Source organism: Mauremys mutica, unplaced genomic scaffold (genome assembly GCF_020497125.1).
Source record: "Mauremys mutica isolate MM-2020 ecotype Southern unplaced genomic scaffold, ASM2049712v1 Super-Scaffold_100129, whole genome shotgun sequence".
Lineage (NCBI taxonomy): Eukaryota > Metazoa > Chordata > Testudines > Geoemydidae > Mauremys > Mauremys mutica.
In genome coordinates this window covers 342452-360323 of record NW_025423276.1, presented here as the reverse complement: position 1 = coordinate 360323, position 17872 = coordinate 342452, and the positions used below count along the sequence as shown (strand labels likewise).

Below are 17872 nucleotides of genomic sequence, written 5' to 3'. Positions count from 1 at the left end.
TCCAAAAGTCCTAACTCCCAGTCCTTGGCTCTAGCCACTAAACCACAGCTTTGATTATTAAAGAAAGATGCTATTTCAACTAGACAATTTGTGGCACAAATATATTTTTGCAGTGATAGTTGTAAGACAATAGAGTTCTTTTACCTCAGAAACACTCAGATACTGTAATAATGGTGAGGAATACATAGACAGATGGGTAGATTAGATAGAGGCTTTGGCATAAAAGATGCAGAGAGATTTCAAAACTCTTAGCGCTGCAATATTCCGCCAACCAAGAGAGAGATCAAGAGATGCAAATTTCATACCAAGAAGTCTGCATAATGCTGAATGCAAAGGAGGATTGCTTGAGTCATTCACTTCATCCCCATTGTTGAAAGGGTGCAAGCAATTCAAGTGACCGCTTGCTCTGCAGTCATATAGCAGTAGGGTGGCTAGTAAACTGGATAAGCTCAATAATGCCAGGAACACACACACACGCATGCACGCGCCCCCACCCACCATGTACATTTCAAACAAGGAGTGGTAAAAACTCTTAAGCACCAATCAGAGAGATGTCCCTCCAGGCCTATGGGGCACAACCATCATGGGGTGAAAGATGAACAGAACTTTGGAGAGCTCAAGGCTATTCAAGAGATGTTTTTTACTTATAGAGACCAGGTAGGTGAGGGAATCTCTTTTATTGGACTACACCTTCTGTTGGTGACAGAGACAAGCTTTCCAGCGTACACAGAGCTCCAATAAAATATTTTACCCTCCCCCAACTTGTCTCTGCAATATCCAGGGACCAACACGGCTACAACACCACCGCATACATGGTATCTGCTTGTCAGGCAAAAGGCAAAGAGACTGAAACTCTGCCTATCAGGAAGGAAGGAAATAATGGGGAATCAAGGATCCCAGATAGTCAGGGAAGAACCCAGAATATGATGGTGATGAGAGGGCAGAGGGATTGATCAAGAAAGTTACACACTTACATCATCCAGCGGACCTGAAAATTGGACAGTGTATTTTGAATAAATATTTATTTTACAGTGAAAAAAATAGCTTGGAAGAGACAAAGGCCATAATGGGATTTGGAGTACAACAAAAACCACCTCTTCCCCTCGCCAATTATTCTGACATTGAGGGTTTTGTGATTTTCCCCTTCTAGTCAATCTTGACTATAGACTTTGTGTCTATAGGGTCAGGGTCAGTCAGATGGAGCAGTAGTTTACTCGGCGAGAAGTTCTATTATGATCACCCTGAATAAAGGTGGCAGAATCTGAGATTCTGGGAATGGTCTCAAGCTTCTCTCTTGTTTTCTTTTCATCCTGTGGGCTAACCCTCCTTTTTTCCCCACGGCTTTTACACTCTTCACAGATTTTCCTCCCAATGGGCCATTGTAATAATGCCTTCTTTTATGTATGGCTTTGTGGAGCTTGAAATGTATATCAAACACATGCATTAAATGAAACCCACGGAGTTTACAGGATCCTTCACTTGTGTCAAACAATTTAGAAGAATAAACAAGCTTTCTTTCCTTTATGACTGGAGTTTAAATGCTCTATTGATCCGAGAAAAATCAAAGGGGCTTTGGGAAGTGTGTGTGTGTGTGTGTGTGTGTGTGTGTGTGTGTGTGTGTGTGTGTGTGTGTGTGTGTGTGTGTGTGTAAAAAAGAGAAAGCGAAGAATAGAAGGAGGTTAGAGGTGAGCAGGAATTAATAGAAGAAGAGCCAGGGATTTTTTTTTCCCCTACAGAAAGCTAGGATAAAAATAGAGAAAAAATTCACATTTCATTTACACCAATGTAAGGGAATTACTACAGATTTACACCGGCGTCAGTTCAGAATCAGGCTGAGACATTTATTTTTAGATGTCACACTTCTAAAAACCAAATACTGGCGCAGTCTTCATTCATTGTCCCAAACAAAGCAGTATCAAATCCGTAGCATGCGGGGTCATGGCTGTAAAATACTGCAGTATTTTTTAAATATGTAGACTAGTAGGGTTGGTATTTCCAAGCTAGTATTTAGTAGAAAAGATGGAAATGAAAGACATACAATCCTGCATGGAGCATTGCCTCAGGACTATTTGGGATATAACGAGCAATTTAAGGAAGAAAAGACATTATTCATATTATTGATTTGTATTACAGTGGTGCCTAGAGGCCGTACCAAAGAACAGAACCTATTGTGCCGGGCTTTGTACAAATACATAACAGAGGCTGCCACAAAGAATTTACAATCTCAATAGACAAGAAAAGACAAAGGGGCAGGAGAAAGAAAATAATATCCCCATTTCACAGATTCCCTTATACTAAGTGACTCCCTTATACATAAAGCTCTCCCAGGGCCCTTGTCCCTGCAGATCTCCCTCTCTCAGGCCTACACGGCAAAAGCTGTGCACAAGCGAGCTTGAATCCAGCTAGAGTGGAGGATAACAGCAATGAAGACAGCACAGCTTGGGCTTCAGAGCAGAAGTAACAGCCTAGCACAGACCCTGGGCGTGTATTTGACTCACAAGCCTGCTCAAAATCCTGCGTTGTGCTCTCTTCACTGCTCTCGTTACCCGCACTAGCTGGATTCAAGCTAGCTCAGGTACGCTAGCCCCAGCACAACTTTTGCTATGTAGATGTTCTCTAACTGAGCCAGAGACTTGCCTTATGTAGTGTAGTCCTGTCACAAGCTCTGGGTACAAATCCTGTATGGGACTTGAGGGAACCAGCTCACCCTGTGACAAACCTCAGCATTTAGGAGCCTTAATTTACCACCCTTCATATACGCAAAACCCTCCCTCCATTCCACACACCCCCACCCCCACCGTGACCACTGTTCCACCTTTATTTTCAATTACTGTATTTATTAGCGAAGCCACAACAGACTCTTTTGTAAACTGCTCTCCTGAATATGGTGGTCTGACCACTTGAGTAGCCAGCAGAACCCATACGTCAGGACCTTTAAATACTCTCTGGGTTCTGGAACGGAAGCCTTCTCAAAATTTGCCAACTTCCCTCCCTTCACCAGTTCTACCTTGCCTCCACCGGGGGAGGAGAGAGACAGAGGGGAAAATATTTTAAAAAACCCCATGGCTTCCCTCCCAAACAAGTATGAGGTTTTGCAACTCCACCCCCCTCCCCCAATGTTGCGGTCTTCTCCCCTCCCCCCTCCCTATTTCTGCTATCAAAATGAACTAAATCACAAACGCACTGAAGTGTTTCTAAAATGACAAGCCACTAGTGACTAATACGAAATGAGGAAGTTATCCTAATCTCAGTGCCAGGTACCCACTGCACAAAACAGCCACCAAAATTGGCACCAGTTATTTGAACCCTTCAGCAAAGTGGCCAAAAATACAGTGAACTATGGAGTCAGACCAATTTATCCTCTCACCCCACAGGTGGCTGATTCAGGTCACGGTTTAGCAGCATTGGCAGAGCATCTTGGTGGAAGACTATTCTCACTGCTTGCCAGGCTGCACCTACTATGCAGATAAACAGAAAAAAAATCACTGTAGATTGTTGCCTTACCCAGCCCTTTCTGTTCTTTTCCTTATACCAGGCCCATCACCTTGGTATCAGTGCACCTTCCAGCAATGCAGTAAGCAATGGGACTAGAATGTGTCACATATGGCTCTGTCTTTCTATGGTAATCAAATCAAATAGATATTTAATTAAAAAAAAACGCAGTGACAAATCCATGCAAGCGAAAAACCGCAGACTGTTGAAGAACAAAAGATGTGGCATTATCTGCCCATTTTGGTACTACATTACCTGCCTATCTGCTTTGTATGGGGGGGATATCAAACGTAGCATCTGTGCAGAAGTAGTCACTCAGTTGAAAGTGCACCTGCTAAAAAAACAGCTGGCTGGAAAAGCACCAACATCATACCCCACCCATTGAGTCCAATGAAAGTGTATTAATCTGCTAGCAGATTAAAAAGTATAGGAGGAAATCACACTAGTATGAAACTGTGTGTCAATGTGCTCTGATGCTGCTGTTTGAACACTGGAGCGCTACTTCGTATCTAGGGTGACTAGATGTCCCGATTTTATAGGGACAGTCCCTATAATTGTTGTTTTTTTTAAATATGGGCTCCTATTAGCCCCCACCCCCTGTCCCGATTTTTCACACTTGCTGTCTGGTCGCCCTATTCGTATCCCTTGTGTACCTTCAGATTAACCCATTTGTTGAAACCCTGCTGGAGGCATTTCTCAAATGGCTTACTGCACATTGAGCGTGTGACTTTAAAAGAGCTCCACTGTGTGCTGATTTTGGCATTTCTTTCCCCTTGGATTCTGCTGCAGTTGTGTGTTCACCAAAGAGAGAAGCTGGGAAAACACAGGCACTCCCTTACATATGAAGGTCTATTAACTTGGGATCATGCTCTCTGTTGGCAGCCAGAGGGATAGAGATGGAGAGAGAGAGAGTGTGTGAGTGAAAGGGGAAAAAAAAAAAAAGAAAACAAAACACAAATAACTTTTACTCTTCGGAGCAGGCACGCCTTTTTACTCCAGCTCCCACGTCTGATCATTCACACAATCCTCTCAGCTCCTACCTATTAAAGAGTCAACGTCACACTGCTAATAAAACACAGGCCATCCAACTCTTGAGCTTTCTACCAACACCACACACAGGCAGGAACAAGCCACGAAGAGCCCATTTCTTAGCAATTCTCAGGGTGGAAACGTAGACTGGACTATCTTGGGAGTCCAACAAAAGCAGGGTCAACTGTACATTGCAGTCTATGTATTACACGGATTTTAGGTTATCCAACTGGATCAACGGTCACCCTGGTTTAACCTGCTTAAATTAACTCCTTGGTTTATGCACTAGAGATGCATCCCGATGTAGAAAGGGCTGCATTAGAGATTATTGCTGTCTTTGAAAGCAATCATAAAGCGCTGTTTGAACGTGTGTGTACGAATGTGTTTGTGATGCAGACGTGGGGGTGTGTCTCTGCAACCGCTGTGCGACCTGACTGTATGGTGTTTTGTGAGGTCACCTGTGCTGCATGTGTGTCTGCTGTACGGGCTGGCGTAGCGAAGGGATATTCCATGCTCCGAGTCTGCCTCTGGGCAATCGAGGCTGGAGTTTTGCACAGCACATATTAGTGGGTCAAACTGCAATTTTCTCCACAGCTTTGCTTCGCAAAATGCCAGAACCGATATCAATGAATCCAAGCAGGGCAGAAATAACCCCACTGGCAACCAGTGGGAAAATCGGCAGACTCTGGTACCGAGGGCCGCCTACCATCAGAGATGGGGGGCGGGGTGGCCCGGAGTGATGACTAACAAGTAGAGTTGCTCTATAAAATTAGGCATTTATAAAAATAAACTGAATACAGCATCAAAGGGCAACACAAGGAAATTTGGCTTCTGAGCAGCACAGGAGCTCCCTTTAGCCTGAAATAGAGCAGCTCCTTCTCTCTCAGGGCTCACTTGGAGAAGCCGATGGCAACCTGGATTCTACCTGAGATCTAGAGTGAATGAATTCAGTGCACATCCATTCTGCCCTATGGGCCGGCAAATGGAGCAATGATTATTCTAAAATCCGGGGCTGAACCGGTGGGGTGTGGGGGAAGGGAGGGACAGAAGCATTGGTGAGGGAGGGCAGAGGAAGTGATAGGAAGGATACTAAAGAAAATGAGAACTTTCGTTTCACAGAGGTAATATTCTGTCATTATTTACCACTGACTCCCTCCCCTCCCCGCAACGTATCACTGGTAAAGACAACGATAGACTCTAGGGGCCAAGACTGCCGCTTACACCAGCAGTGAATTTGGCCCCATCTCCACTCCCATTTTAGTGTCTAGACAGACTACTGACTTCCGTGGGGTCACACCAATGGGACTCGCAGGGCAGAATCAGATTCCTAAATCTGTCACATCCAAAACAAGTGAAAACGAGAAAGCCAAGTTTCTGGGCACCCTTGAGTCTAATCTCTCCCTACCCTTGCAGCAGGTCTGGGAGACCGTTAGTGTGTGGAGGATACTCCAAGTGAGTTCCTCCTTGGATCTATTCCAGGTGTTTACACACACAGCCAACCCTGGCTCCTCTTCAACTGGGGGAGGTGGAGTTTACCAAAAAAAAAAAAAATCAAATCAGCGTTCTCTGGAGTAAAGCTACAAGCTTTATGGTTCTAAACTGGGGCATTTCTTTTCTAGCGGCATGTTACTTCCGTGCATAAAATGGGTCAGGTGTTTTATACAAGCAATAACTTAAACTCCCCTATTCAATTAAAATCTTTTATTTTACCACTAACCACCTTTGGGCATGTGTGTATCTAGATTCCTCATCATGTGGATTACACATTCTTGTAAAACAGTGCTTTCGGTGTTTGATTAAATAAGTGTATATATTTGCTTCGTATTTTCATTGACAATATCTGTGTAAACCTACACGCTGTCTTTCCCCACTTGAAAGGGAAGCAATTTCAGACCTACTGTTGTAAATCAAGATTAGGAATAAGGGAGGAGGGGGAATAATAAATAATGGGGAATGGTGATAATCTAATCTCTTCCTTGCCTGAGATCACTCATCTCTCCTTCCTAGTTGGACTTCAGCTTTTTTCCTTACCATAAGCAGAAGAAAATACAATCTACTCTCAATACACTGACAAACGCACCGCATTCGCCTCCTTAAAAGTGCACACAGCAGCTGGGCACAGGGGAAAATTAAAGCAATTTGCTGCCGAGTCTGCTTTGTTTTTGTTTTTTTTCCTGAGAAGGAAGAGACTTTCTTGAATGACAACAATCCCATAGGTCAAGTATAGTGCAATCAAGAGAAAGGAAATAAAAGCATGGAATGTGGCAGGGAGGCAGGAGGAAAGCAGCCCTAAAGGCTGATCAGTGACTATATCAAGAAGAAGAAAAGCATCCGCTGGTCTCTTGTAGGAAATGACTCTAGTTAAAGGGGAAGGGAAAACCCTCCCTGTCTCTTTAAGGCATCCTACGACATGGAAAAATTGTACTTTCAGGGAATCTCCTTGCCAAAAGAACTGTAAAATATGTCCTCCTCTCTGCCCCTCCACCATCCCGCGTCTCCTCCCCTGTTTGGTTTGGTTTTGTTTAAAGGGCATTTCCATTTTCTATAGCTTTCTTCAGAGCAAAGATGAATGTTTGAGCGATTATGAGGGTTTGTAAACCTTTTACTTTGTCAAAAGTATCCAGTTTTATGGCAGCTTCACCACACGTTAGCACTAAAGCAGAGGGAGGGAGCGGGAAAGAAAAAGAACACACATTGCTGATGGGCTCATAACTTTTAAATAAGAAAAGTGCAATACTCCTCATTATTGTCCTGATCCGACAGCTTAGCTCAGTAACTGGTCTCTTAGTACTAAACAATTTCACAGGGCAATTTGACCTTACAATCATGTGTGTTACACTTGTGATTTCAAAGGGGAGAAAAAAAAATACTAAAAACATCCTCTAGATGCTGTACCAATCAAGTATTAGCTGAGTGTTGAGGGGTTGGGAACTTTATGAACTAAATGTGACTACTGAGGCTTCACAATAGCCAAAAGTTCCTTTACAGTTCTTTGGAACCACATGCTAACCTACTGTCTAAAAAGGTAACAGCTGAAATAAACTGAAAAGCTAATAAAACCCGAAGAAATCAAATAGGATCCTCACACGTGCATTCCCACACAAACAAATTACGTATGCATGAATTTTTTACACACACACACACTTCCTACAGTTCTATTTTTCCTTATCAAATTAAATTAGAAACGTATAGAATGTGCTCGCCTTCCCATTTGTACATTAATTTAAAAATAAAGAGACTATTTGGAATAATGCCATCACCTCTGGCAAAAGTTTACTTAACTTTCATACACACACACACACACACATATATATATATACACACACACACACACACTTTCAGATAGTTTGCTGAGTTTCTAGTTCATCAAATGTAGAGATATCTCTAATAAACACACAAACGTGTATACATACATCAATACATGTATATGTATACGGAGACACACACAGACACACATATATATATATATACACATATTTAAATATACATTCACACATTGTACACACATGTGCGCGCCGACACTTGGCTGTTCTGCAGATGTGTGAAACATAAAAGGGATGCTACAGGCACAGGGTGCTACGTACCTGCAATGACAGCTGGTGATCTCTGTCCTCCTTCAGCTCTCAGCCACACTTGCAAAGTGAAGGCATCTCTGGGCAGCTCAATATCTGCTTTCAGCCGCAGCTGATCACCTTGTCCACTGAAATAGAGTGCCCTGCATGGGGTAAGGGAATCCTCTTCGCCCTTTACCTCCCGCTGTTGCCTCCTGCGGGGGACAGGCAGAGGCTCCAGACTAGCAGTGGAACGCCTGCCTCAGGCTAACCTGGTGGCACAGGTGCCCAGGGCGGTGTAGTGGATCTGGCGGGTGTGCCTGGTGTCCCTTTTTGCCCTGCGGGAGCGCTCGTCCATCCCACATTCGGGTCCACTGGCTACGGCTGTACAAAGAAGCGCAAGAGGCAGCAGCAAACTCCAGAGCTGCATTTCCAATCTCCCCCCCCCCTTCTCCCCTGCAAATCCTCCCGATCTGCCAGCTTTGGGCTCCTCCTTGCCTTGACTTTCTTCTCCTGTTCACCCTTCTTGGGTATTTGCTCTTTTTATAACCCTTCTCAGTTGCTTTTTCTTTTCTTTTTTTCTTCCTTTCTTTCTTTCCTGCTTATAGATTTTTTCCCTTTTAAAATAAAATAAAACAAAAACTCCTCTTGGGTTAAAATGTTTTTCTCTGTTCTTCCTACTCCATCTGTCTTCTTCTTCTTCTTCTCTGTTCCTCCACAGCTGGAATTCCTCTCTCTCTTCTTTTCTCTGCTGGATTTTCTTCCCTTTATTTTTTTCTTCTTAAAAAAAAAAAAAAGCTTTCTCCAAGACACAGACCCACTGATTTCCCTCCCCCCCCCCCCGAAAGATGCTCTAATCTATTTATTTTTTTGGCTCCTTTATAACGTAAGCCACAACCCCCTCCTTCCCCCCCAACCTCTTCCCCCCTCCCTTCTTCTCCACAAAATGAAAGAAAAGAGAAAAAGCCCCTCAGAAGATGAGTAAACAAGAATATGCTAATCTACTCTGGGGTGCTCCACCTTCCCAATTGAATGATTCCCATTAAAACTGCAGGGATCATGACTAATCAATCAGCTTGAAGGGGCAGATAGCTCCAGAGTCTGAAACACTTTTGCTGATTTCTTCACTCCCCCCTTTCCTTCCCTTCTGTTCTTTTCCTTCCCCTCTTTCCTCTTTTATTTATTTTTTTAAAGAGGGCAATTAATGTGAAGGTACCAATGTGATAAAAATCCTGCCCCCCTTTCTGCAATCTCCCCAGCTTTCCTCCTCAGTCCAGTCCAAAACACACATTCCTATTTTTTCCAGGGCCGCCCAGAGGATTCCAGGGGCCCGGGGTCTTCGGCGGTGGGGGGCCCTTCCGTTCCGGGACCCGCCGCCGAATTACCGCCGAAGCGGGACCCGCCGCCGACGTGCAGCCCGGTCTTCAGCGGTAATTCGGCGGCTGGGGGCTCCCCGCCGCGGGTCTTCGGGGCACTTCGGCGGCGGGTCCCGGAATGGAAGGGCCCCCCGCCGCCGAATTACCGCTGAAGACCGGGCTGCACGTCGGCGGCGGGTCCCGCTTCGGCAGTAATTTGCCAGTGGGGGGGTCCTTCCGCCCCGGAGCGGAAGGACCCCCCGCAGGCGAAGACCGGGAGCGAAGAAGCTCCTGCGCCCTCTTGCCCCGCCCCTCTGGGCAGCCCTGACCCTATCCACCCCCCCCGAACACCCACAATCCAAACCCCCCATTCCCTGCCCCCTCCCCCAACCTCTGCCCTGACTGTCCCCAGGGCTCCCTGCCCTTTAGCCAACCCCCCGGCCCCAGCCTCTTACCCCCGGCTCCCTCCTCACGCGCAGCCTCAGCGCCTCGCCGAAACAGCCGCGTCGTGCCTCCGGCGGCGCCTGAGCTCCGCCCCGCTCAGAGCCGCGTGGTGAGGGGGCGGGGCTGTGAGCTCCGGGCCCAGGAGCTCAGCCCAGACCTCCCAGCCCCGCCCCCTCACTACGCGGCTCTGAGCGGGGCGGGGCTCAGTGAGGTATCCCAACTCTCCAGCCAGGTCACTCAACTTCAGTCCCCTTCCAGGGTAAGGAAGTCCAACTAACAGCTGGCCCTCTCCCAGGGTCTTCAGCCCATCTTTAAATTCCAGTCCTTTGCTTGGGCTCCAAAACAAAACTTGTCCCTTTCTCAGGGCTTTGGCCACTTTGCCAGTCGGGGCACCCAGGCCCACCCACTACTCTGGGTCCCAACCCAGGGACCTTACAAATAACAGCCACATGCTGCTTCCTTTAATAGCTGCTATTGCACCATTCCCTGGCATGCTTCCCATTCTGTTCCATCACCATTATTCATTAGCTTAGGATTATGGTCCTTGGGTTCCCTGCATCTTTTCCCCATTTGCACAGGGTCTGCCTAGGCCTTCCTGCCTGGACAACCCCTCTGGTCCCAGCCAGAAACTCACCTGCTCAGGACCTGCAGATCCTTTTAACTGAGCCAGCTGTGATCTGATTGGCTGCTTCCCTGCAGCCTTTCTAGGCAGGCCTGGAAGACCCACCTTCACTCCTGGGGCAGAGTGTGGTAAGACGACCAGGTGGTACCTCCGTGGCAGGGAGCTTTCACTCCAATGATCCGGTGTGTATTTCCTGCAGATAAAGTAAGGTTGGAGACAGAAAGATTCTGAAACCAAAGATGAAGGATAAGGTTAGTAATGTGCATATGCAACTGAAGGATCAAGGGTGTTGCCGGCCCAAAAGGCCTGAGGCAGCAAACAGTGGTTCGTTGCCCGGTGTGCGTCGCACTAATTATCACACCAGGGTGGAGAATGCAGAAAAAGTTTATTTGAGCTCAAGTAAGGTGCCAGGGAGATATTACAAACCTCAAATCCTGCACACAGATACAAGCTGTGTGTCTCTTTTTATACATGATTTCAACAAGGCATCCTCATTACCCCCCACTAGTCTCCTCCCCCTTCTATATAGTACATACAGTGTATAGTTAACAATTAAATCATCCTTGACAGCAAACAATTCATCTCGTAACTTTTCAAGGCTGTTACCTTGGTTTACTTCTGGATTTATTACCTTGTCTCCCCTCTTTCTAAACTAAACACAAGTAGTAAAAAGGGGCCCTATCTTCTGGTGTCTTACACTGATAAGAAGCTGTTACACATTCCATTCTCAATACTAGCCTAGGAGTTCAATCAGAGTTTAACATAAAGGGACTCTTAGACCAGCATAAAATAACTTTGGTCCAATTCAGGCCTAGTACAGAAAGACTTCATTAACACTGTGGTTTTCTACCCTCCTGAATTATCTAGGGATATGCCTAATGGCACCAACAATCCCCCCCTTTGAGAATACTCAACAAACATTTGGCTGAGTTTTCTCATACTTTGAAGACAAAAAACAATTAAACTCTAGGGAGCTGGGGTATTCAGTTCCACATTCATCCTCCCTATGGACCCGGTAGGATTCGGTATGTGGAAGCCCACACCCACTCGAACCGGTCCACATGCTTGGAAGGAGCACTGTGAATGTCCATACTTCCATCCAGAAAGTGTCCAAGTATGTCATCCCCCTGACCACAGATCAGATGGTTCCTGATAGTCTGTAAGGGCAGTGGGCCAAGTCTGGTGCTCAAGATCCATCTAAATATACCAGATCCCACTGCAATACCTTCCCAGTCTCAGTGATTTTCAATACCATCTCTGTCAGCAACTTCTGGGGGTCATAGAACTAAGGGTGGAAATGACATGTAACCCACCAACTCCAGCCTGTATTTGGGATAGCTGAGCTTTAAAAATAAGGCTAGTGGCCTTTTCTAGTTGGCCCAATTTCTTATCATGTTCCCAGCTTGTAAGAATATTTCAAATGGCTGCTGTATTATTGGCCTGAGTCCACAGAGATCTGATCAATTCCCTCGTCTTGCAGAGGAAATAACCCAGGCTCTCTGTTGTGCTAATCTAATGGCAGCCCCTTGTGAGCAATACATGCTGAAGGATTTATCCAAACCACAGGGCGCAGCCTGTAGAATAAACCCCAAAATTTAATCAATACCACAGTCTCAAACAGGGGTCCCACAAATTTCTTCCTGCCAGTGTATAATTCTTGGTTTCTACACCAGGGTCAGTCCTTAATGTCCTTTTTGGTCAGGAAATCCGGGATTCTGACACTGCACAACGCTGTTGGTGGTCAGCAGGACTTAATAAGGGTCTTTCCAGCATAGAGCCAAAGCAGTCTTTCGCTGGTGGAGCTGGTTCCAAGGGTGGCAGGACTCGTAGGGTCTTTGTGTAGTGCGTCTTTACCTGTAAAAAAAGAAACCTAACACATTTCATTAATGCCTGTCAGCGATTTGCTGACTTTACAGCTGTGTGGGCACATTTAAGCCTCCCTTGTCTTGGTTGTTAGCTAAGTCTTAGCTGAGAGCAGTGTCCTGAAATGGGGCTAATGCCCTATCTTTAAACTCAGCATGTTAGCTATTTTTCCTCAGTTAACTCGTTCTTCTTCCTTTGTCCTGTTTGGCTTCTTTTAACCTACAAAGGAAACTTAGCCTTCACTTATACATCTTTTTTTAACAATGAACACATATACATTGCCTTTATACAGTACATTAGTCTTATTATTTAAAGTTTGTCACATCTATCCTTTCACTAAAATAACTTTCGTCAAAGCTTTAGGACAACAAGCTAGGACAAGCACACCCACTTTGACGAGTTTATTTCATAGAGCCTCTAGTCCAATAGTTTCCCACCATCCCCAGCCCTCTGGCTAGAAATCTGAGATAGCCAGAAGGATTCAAATACAATATGGGGAGTGGGTTAACTTTCCATGTCCTTGCATACCAATAGTTTTTGGAAGCAAGTTTTACTAACAATTTTCAATTAAAAGATTTGGCCAATAAAATTTCTCTTTCTCTTACTTAAGGAGATGTATTAGACTTTAGTATACCATATTTTTCCCAATTTATCCAAACACTTTGTATTCCAAGTTGAACAAAACAAGTATCTGTATTCCAATCCAGACCATCCCATAAACAAAACAATTTTGGCCATGAGACAGACACCACAAGACAGAACATAAAACACAAAACATAATTTTTACTGTGCCATCAAAGGCATGGTATGTTGAATGCTGTTCAGCTAGCATCAGTTTTCTCTGATTATCTGAAAGACAAAAACAGAAGTCTACCCTTTCTGGGCAATCAATCATCACTGAAAATATACAAATACCTTCGTTGATTTCAGGCAAAACAGGGGAATTACCCCATATTTTCATATATATGTTTTATAGGCAGCTTAGGTCTCAGTGACTTCTATTTTATCAGTTAGATAACTTGCATCAATACAGATGCTTCCTGACTTGCTTTGTACTTTTAATTCCTGCTTTTAAACACTGAAAGAAAACATCACCACTTATAGTGCCTTTAGACCCTAATAAGATTTCAATTACATAGCACTATATAAACATTTCAAAAACACCAAGAATTTTTCTCTTTAGCATTTTTACAAAGTTCAACTGCTGTTCCCTCCAGCAACTATGGAGTTAACTTTTCACACTGCCTTAAAATCACTCACTTGTTTTCTCCAACAACCACTTTTCTCAACTTAAATCACTATTCCAAGTATCCTCCTGGGTATTTGAAATCCCCATGTTTATACCTATTTACTCCTTTCTTCCACTAGACCCTCAAAAGTTTCCAACCTGTTTTCCAATCTCTCCGTCTGTTGCCTGCCTGCCTGGGCCCGATCCTTCTTTTCTAGCTGAACCGTTCTTTCCCTAGACACCAATTTGCTCCACTACCAGTTTTAACTAAGGGGGGTTGGCTTCTCAACTAGCCCCCACCCTTCTGGTCTTTTTTTCCCTAAAACATTTTAACTCACAAGACTACCCGAGTCCTCCCTTGTGAGGCTTGCCACCTGGGCAAAACACATGGCCCACTGGTGTTTAATTATTTAATTTCCTCTTGTAGCAAACACACTGCTGTTACAGTGTATGCTGAGCACAAATAGTTAAATTTTGGCAAGTCCCTGAAGGACTGGTACTTGCTTAGCCAGGGCTTCCTTTTCTAACTGGAAATCCTGTCTCAAAGCCTGCAACTTGCCCTGAGCGCAGGTTTGAGTTGCTGTCTGGGTCATGATCTATGCTCTTAATTGCTCAATTCTAGTTATCAAGTACATATTTGTTCTTTTTCTCCAACTACTCTATTGCCCAGTCCTGCTGCAACTGGGGGTAGAACCCCTTTCTAGTTCTCAGACTTACTGCAGCTGAGAGTAGGCTCACCTTTAATCATGCAATCCTCAACATATAACACCAACAGTTCCAAACAAAAGAAACACAACATAACAAAGGTAAAACAAATAGATGGTGTAAATTCTATAGGGCTCCCCCATTCTCAATTACTCACCAAACTGTGACAAATCTGTTACCAATTTATCTACTGCAGGACGTTGGGGGAGGACAAAACACACCATATAACCAAACCCCAAAGCTTCCCCAAGCCTTAAGCCACTTTAATACTCACACATATCCAGACTGACCACGTCTGTATATAACATTCAGAGAAGGGGAATAGGTGGACGGGAGATTATTCTGTATATAGCTTGTCCAGTATTTCCAACATGCTTCCACTCTTGGGAGAGCTGTTCTTTTACACCCTGGAATCTCCTGCAGTGTCTCTTTCAGAGATTCCAGTTCAGGTCACCAAGCCATACCAACTCTGGGATTGCAAAGACTGTTAAATCTCACTAAATAGTTAAGCTTTGCAAATGCAATCTCAGTTCTGTAACCTATATTACCTTTAATTTACCTCTGTCTATATTTTCCCACAGCCAGCTGGGGCTAAAAGCAGTTTTTCTTTGTACTTTAACATAGTCTGACCTAATACGCAGAGCAGCTCTCTTTATCTCTGGGCTTAGCCGAGTTTCAAATTAACCCATTCCTAGACGAATTGCTCACACTGTGTCAGAGGCTTTTCCTTTGGTATTTAAAAGCTCCTCTGAGATATATGATCTCATCTAGATTGAAGATACCTTCTAATGGACATTGTTTAGATGGATTTTCACGCGTGTAAAGATTCCAATTCTCTAAATACCTGCAGGTTTCAGGACCATAATGTACGTACATGTACTATGCTGGGGTACCCTTAGGGGGTGAGGTAGAACGTTTAGACTGTCCCTTCCCCCATTTTCCACTTACACACACAAAGAGGGGGCCCTGTCCGCGCTAGCGGCTCATAAACTAAGAATCTCTCCCTACAGGACACTCACACAGGAGAGATTAACGAGGATGACTGACTCTTCTACATCTCCTTTTAGCAAAGAGCGTCGGCTAGTCTCTGGGAGAGGAGCCGCTTACTCTAATTGCATACAATGAGATGATCAGACTGTCAGTAGCCCACACGGAAAGGAAGGGGGGGGGAGAGAAGATGGGTTCACACATTCCTAGACCCAGGCAGCTTCCTCGCCGGACGATGCCAGGCTGAGTCAGTCCACCGTGGGTCGGATCTCCTAAAGATCCACTAGTTACTGGGCTTGCGTTAGACCACTCCTGATCATTAGCATTTGCTTCACAGGTTAATCTGGGCGTCTTCCAGTAACAGACACTCACACTGGTATACACACACACACACACACCAAGACCATTATTCCCACGGACAATCCTCCTCCCAGTGCAGCTCTGGGGCATATGATGGGGGATTTTTACAAGAGCTCTCTATACAAACAGTTTCAGAAGCTACCCATTTGCTAACAAAACAAAAGTAATTGAAGGATCATGTTGTAATTAAGTGATCCTTCTGGTGGCCACCTTTCCTGGCTCTCTAGTTGATATTGAGGCCAGTCTACTGTACAGAACCTTTTTAGTTTACCCTTAATCATTGGATCCAAACCAAACACTTTCCAATCTGCTAGAATGCATTCTGGGGGCATACACCGTGCCCTGCCTGTACTCCATCCCTGCCCCATACCTATGGGAAGACACTGGGCGTCCCCAGGTCTTAACAGGCAAACAAAAGGTTAACAGCACTGAACTGTTCCTACCTTTTCCACAGGACCAGTTCCTCACCGTCGCCCGCAACTGCTTCTCCACTATCTGAGTGCGTTGCACCGTTGTGCCTTCCAAGGTCGGTCTGACACGTCCCTGCCGAGGCCCCCGGTAAAAGCACCGGTGCGCGCTGGCATCGGCTGTGACTGTCGTCCACCGGCCATTGGAGGAGTCCGGGCAAGGCACAATTTTGCCTCGAGCCCACCCAGGGACGCCAAGACTGTTGCCGGCCCAAAAGGCCTGAGGCAGCAAACAGTGGTTCGTTGCCCGGTGTGCGTCGCACTAATTATCACACCAGGGTGGAGAATGCAGAAAAAGTTTATTTGAGCTCAAGTAAGGTGCCAGGGAGATATTACAAACCTCAAATCCTGCACACAGATACAAGCTGTGTGTCTCTTTTTATACATGATTTCAACAAGGCATCCTCATTACCCCCCACTAGTCTCCTCCCCCCTTCTATATAGTACATACAGTGAATAGTTAACAATTAAATCATCCTTGACAGCAAACAATTCATCTCGTAACTTTTCAAGGCTGTTACCTTGGTTTACTTCTGGATTTATTACCTTGTCTCCCCTCTTTCTAAACTAAACACAAGTAGTAAAAAGGGGCCCTATCTTCTGGTGTCTTACACTGATAAGAAGCTGTTACACATTCCATTCTCAATACTAGCCTGGGAGTTCAATCAGAGTTTAACATAAAGGGACTCTTAGACCAGCATAAAATAACTTTGGTCCAATTCAGGCCTAGTACAGAAAGACTTCATTAACACTGTGGTTTTCTACCCTCCTGAATTATCTAGGGATATGCCTAATGGCACCAACAAGGGGAACAATCAAGAATAACTGGAATTCATCTTAAATTAAGGAGGTTATGATTTAGTGGACCCAGTGGAAATTTGGTGAGATGGTTCTTACAACTGGAATGTCAATGCAGATGGATAAAATCTGTAAATAAGAGAGAGGCAGGGAAGAAGAAGAGGTACTATCTATTTGTCAGAAGTATTTCCAAATCTAGGGAGCAAGGTGGTGGTGGAGAAATTACTGGGTGGAGTGCTCTGTGAAGGCTCAGTGTTTATTTTAGTTGCTAGCTTATCGGTCCCTAGTAATAACCACCACGCTTCCATTATTTACAAGGTATAAGGTCAGGAGAGGTACAGAGCTGCACCAAGCCAGCGTGCAGTGGGAACACACCCACTGATACACCCCTTCAATGGGGTACAGAGTTCCCCCCCAGATACACGGGGCTTGCTCCAGAGGATGGGCAGAGGGGTGGTGGGCTCATGGCTCTTCCTGCCATCTTTGGGACTACGGGCACCCCCTGGAAGCAGGCAGTAAGACCAGTTCCTGCCTCTCCAATCCCAGGGTCTGCAACTGTGAAAAGCCAAGATGGGCTTTATATGCACCCTCTCCCCCCCCATACCAAGTACCTGCGCAAGGACCAGTCACAATGGGCATGTCTATACTGAAGCTGGGAGTTATAAATTCCTAGCTCCAGTAGGCATATGCATGCTAGCTCTGCTCGAGCTAGCATGCTACAAATAGCTGTGTCTCTGGGATGGCGTGGGCGGCAGCTCATGCTATCTGCCCGAGGACAACCCCATCTGACCCCTTAGTATGTACTGCCTCACCAAGGCAAGACTGGTGGAAACAGAACCAATCTTCCCCCAAGGGCAAATTCTTCTGGATTTTGTGCAGGGTTGGGGGAGTGTACACACACACACACGAGAACAGGGCTACACTGATCAAGGGATCTGACTATCGGATCTGCTCAGGTCCATCTCCTGGTG

General features: G+C 45.2%; 1 protein-coding gene across 1 annotated transcript in view; it reads right to left on the bottom strand.

Moving 5' to 3' along the window:
- LOC123359604 (pappalysin-1-like) overlaps nucleotides 1-8502 on the bottom strand; it is a 96584-nt gene extending 88082 nt beyond the window's left edge. Inside the window, 1 exon segment of the mRNA XM_045001107.1 lies at nucleotides 8106-8502. Within this exon segment, the coding sequence (XP_044857042.1) occupies nucleotides 8106-8502 (397 nt within the window).
- Nucleotides 8503-17872: the final 9370 nt, after the last annotated feature.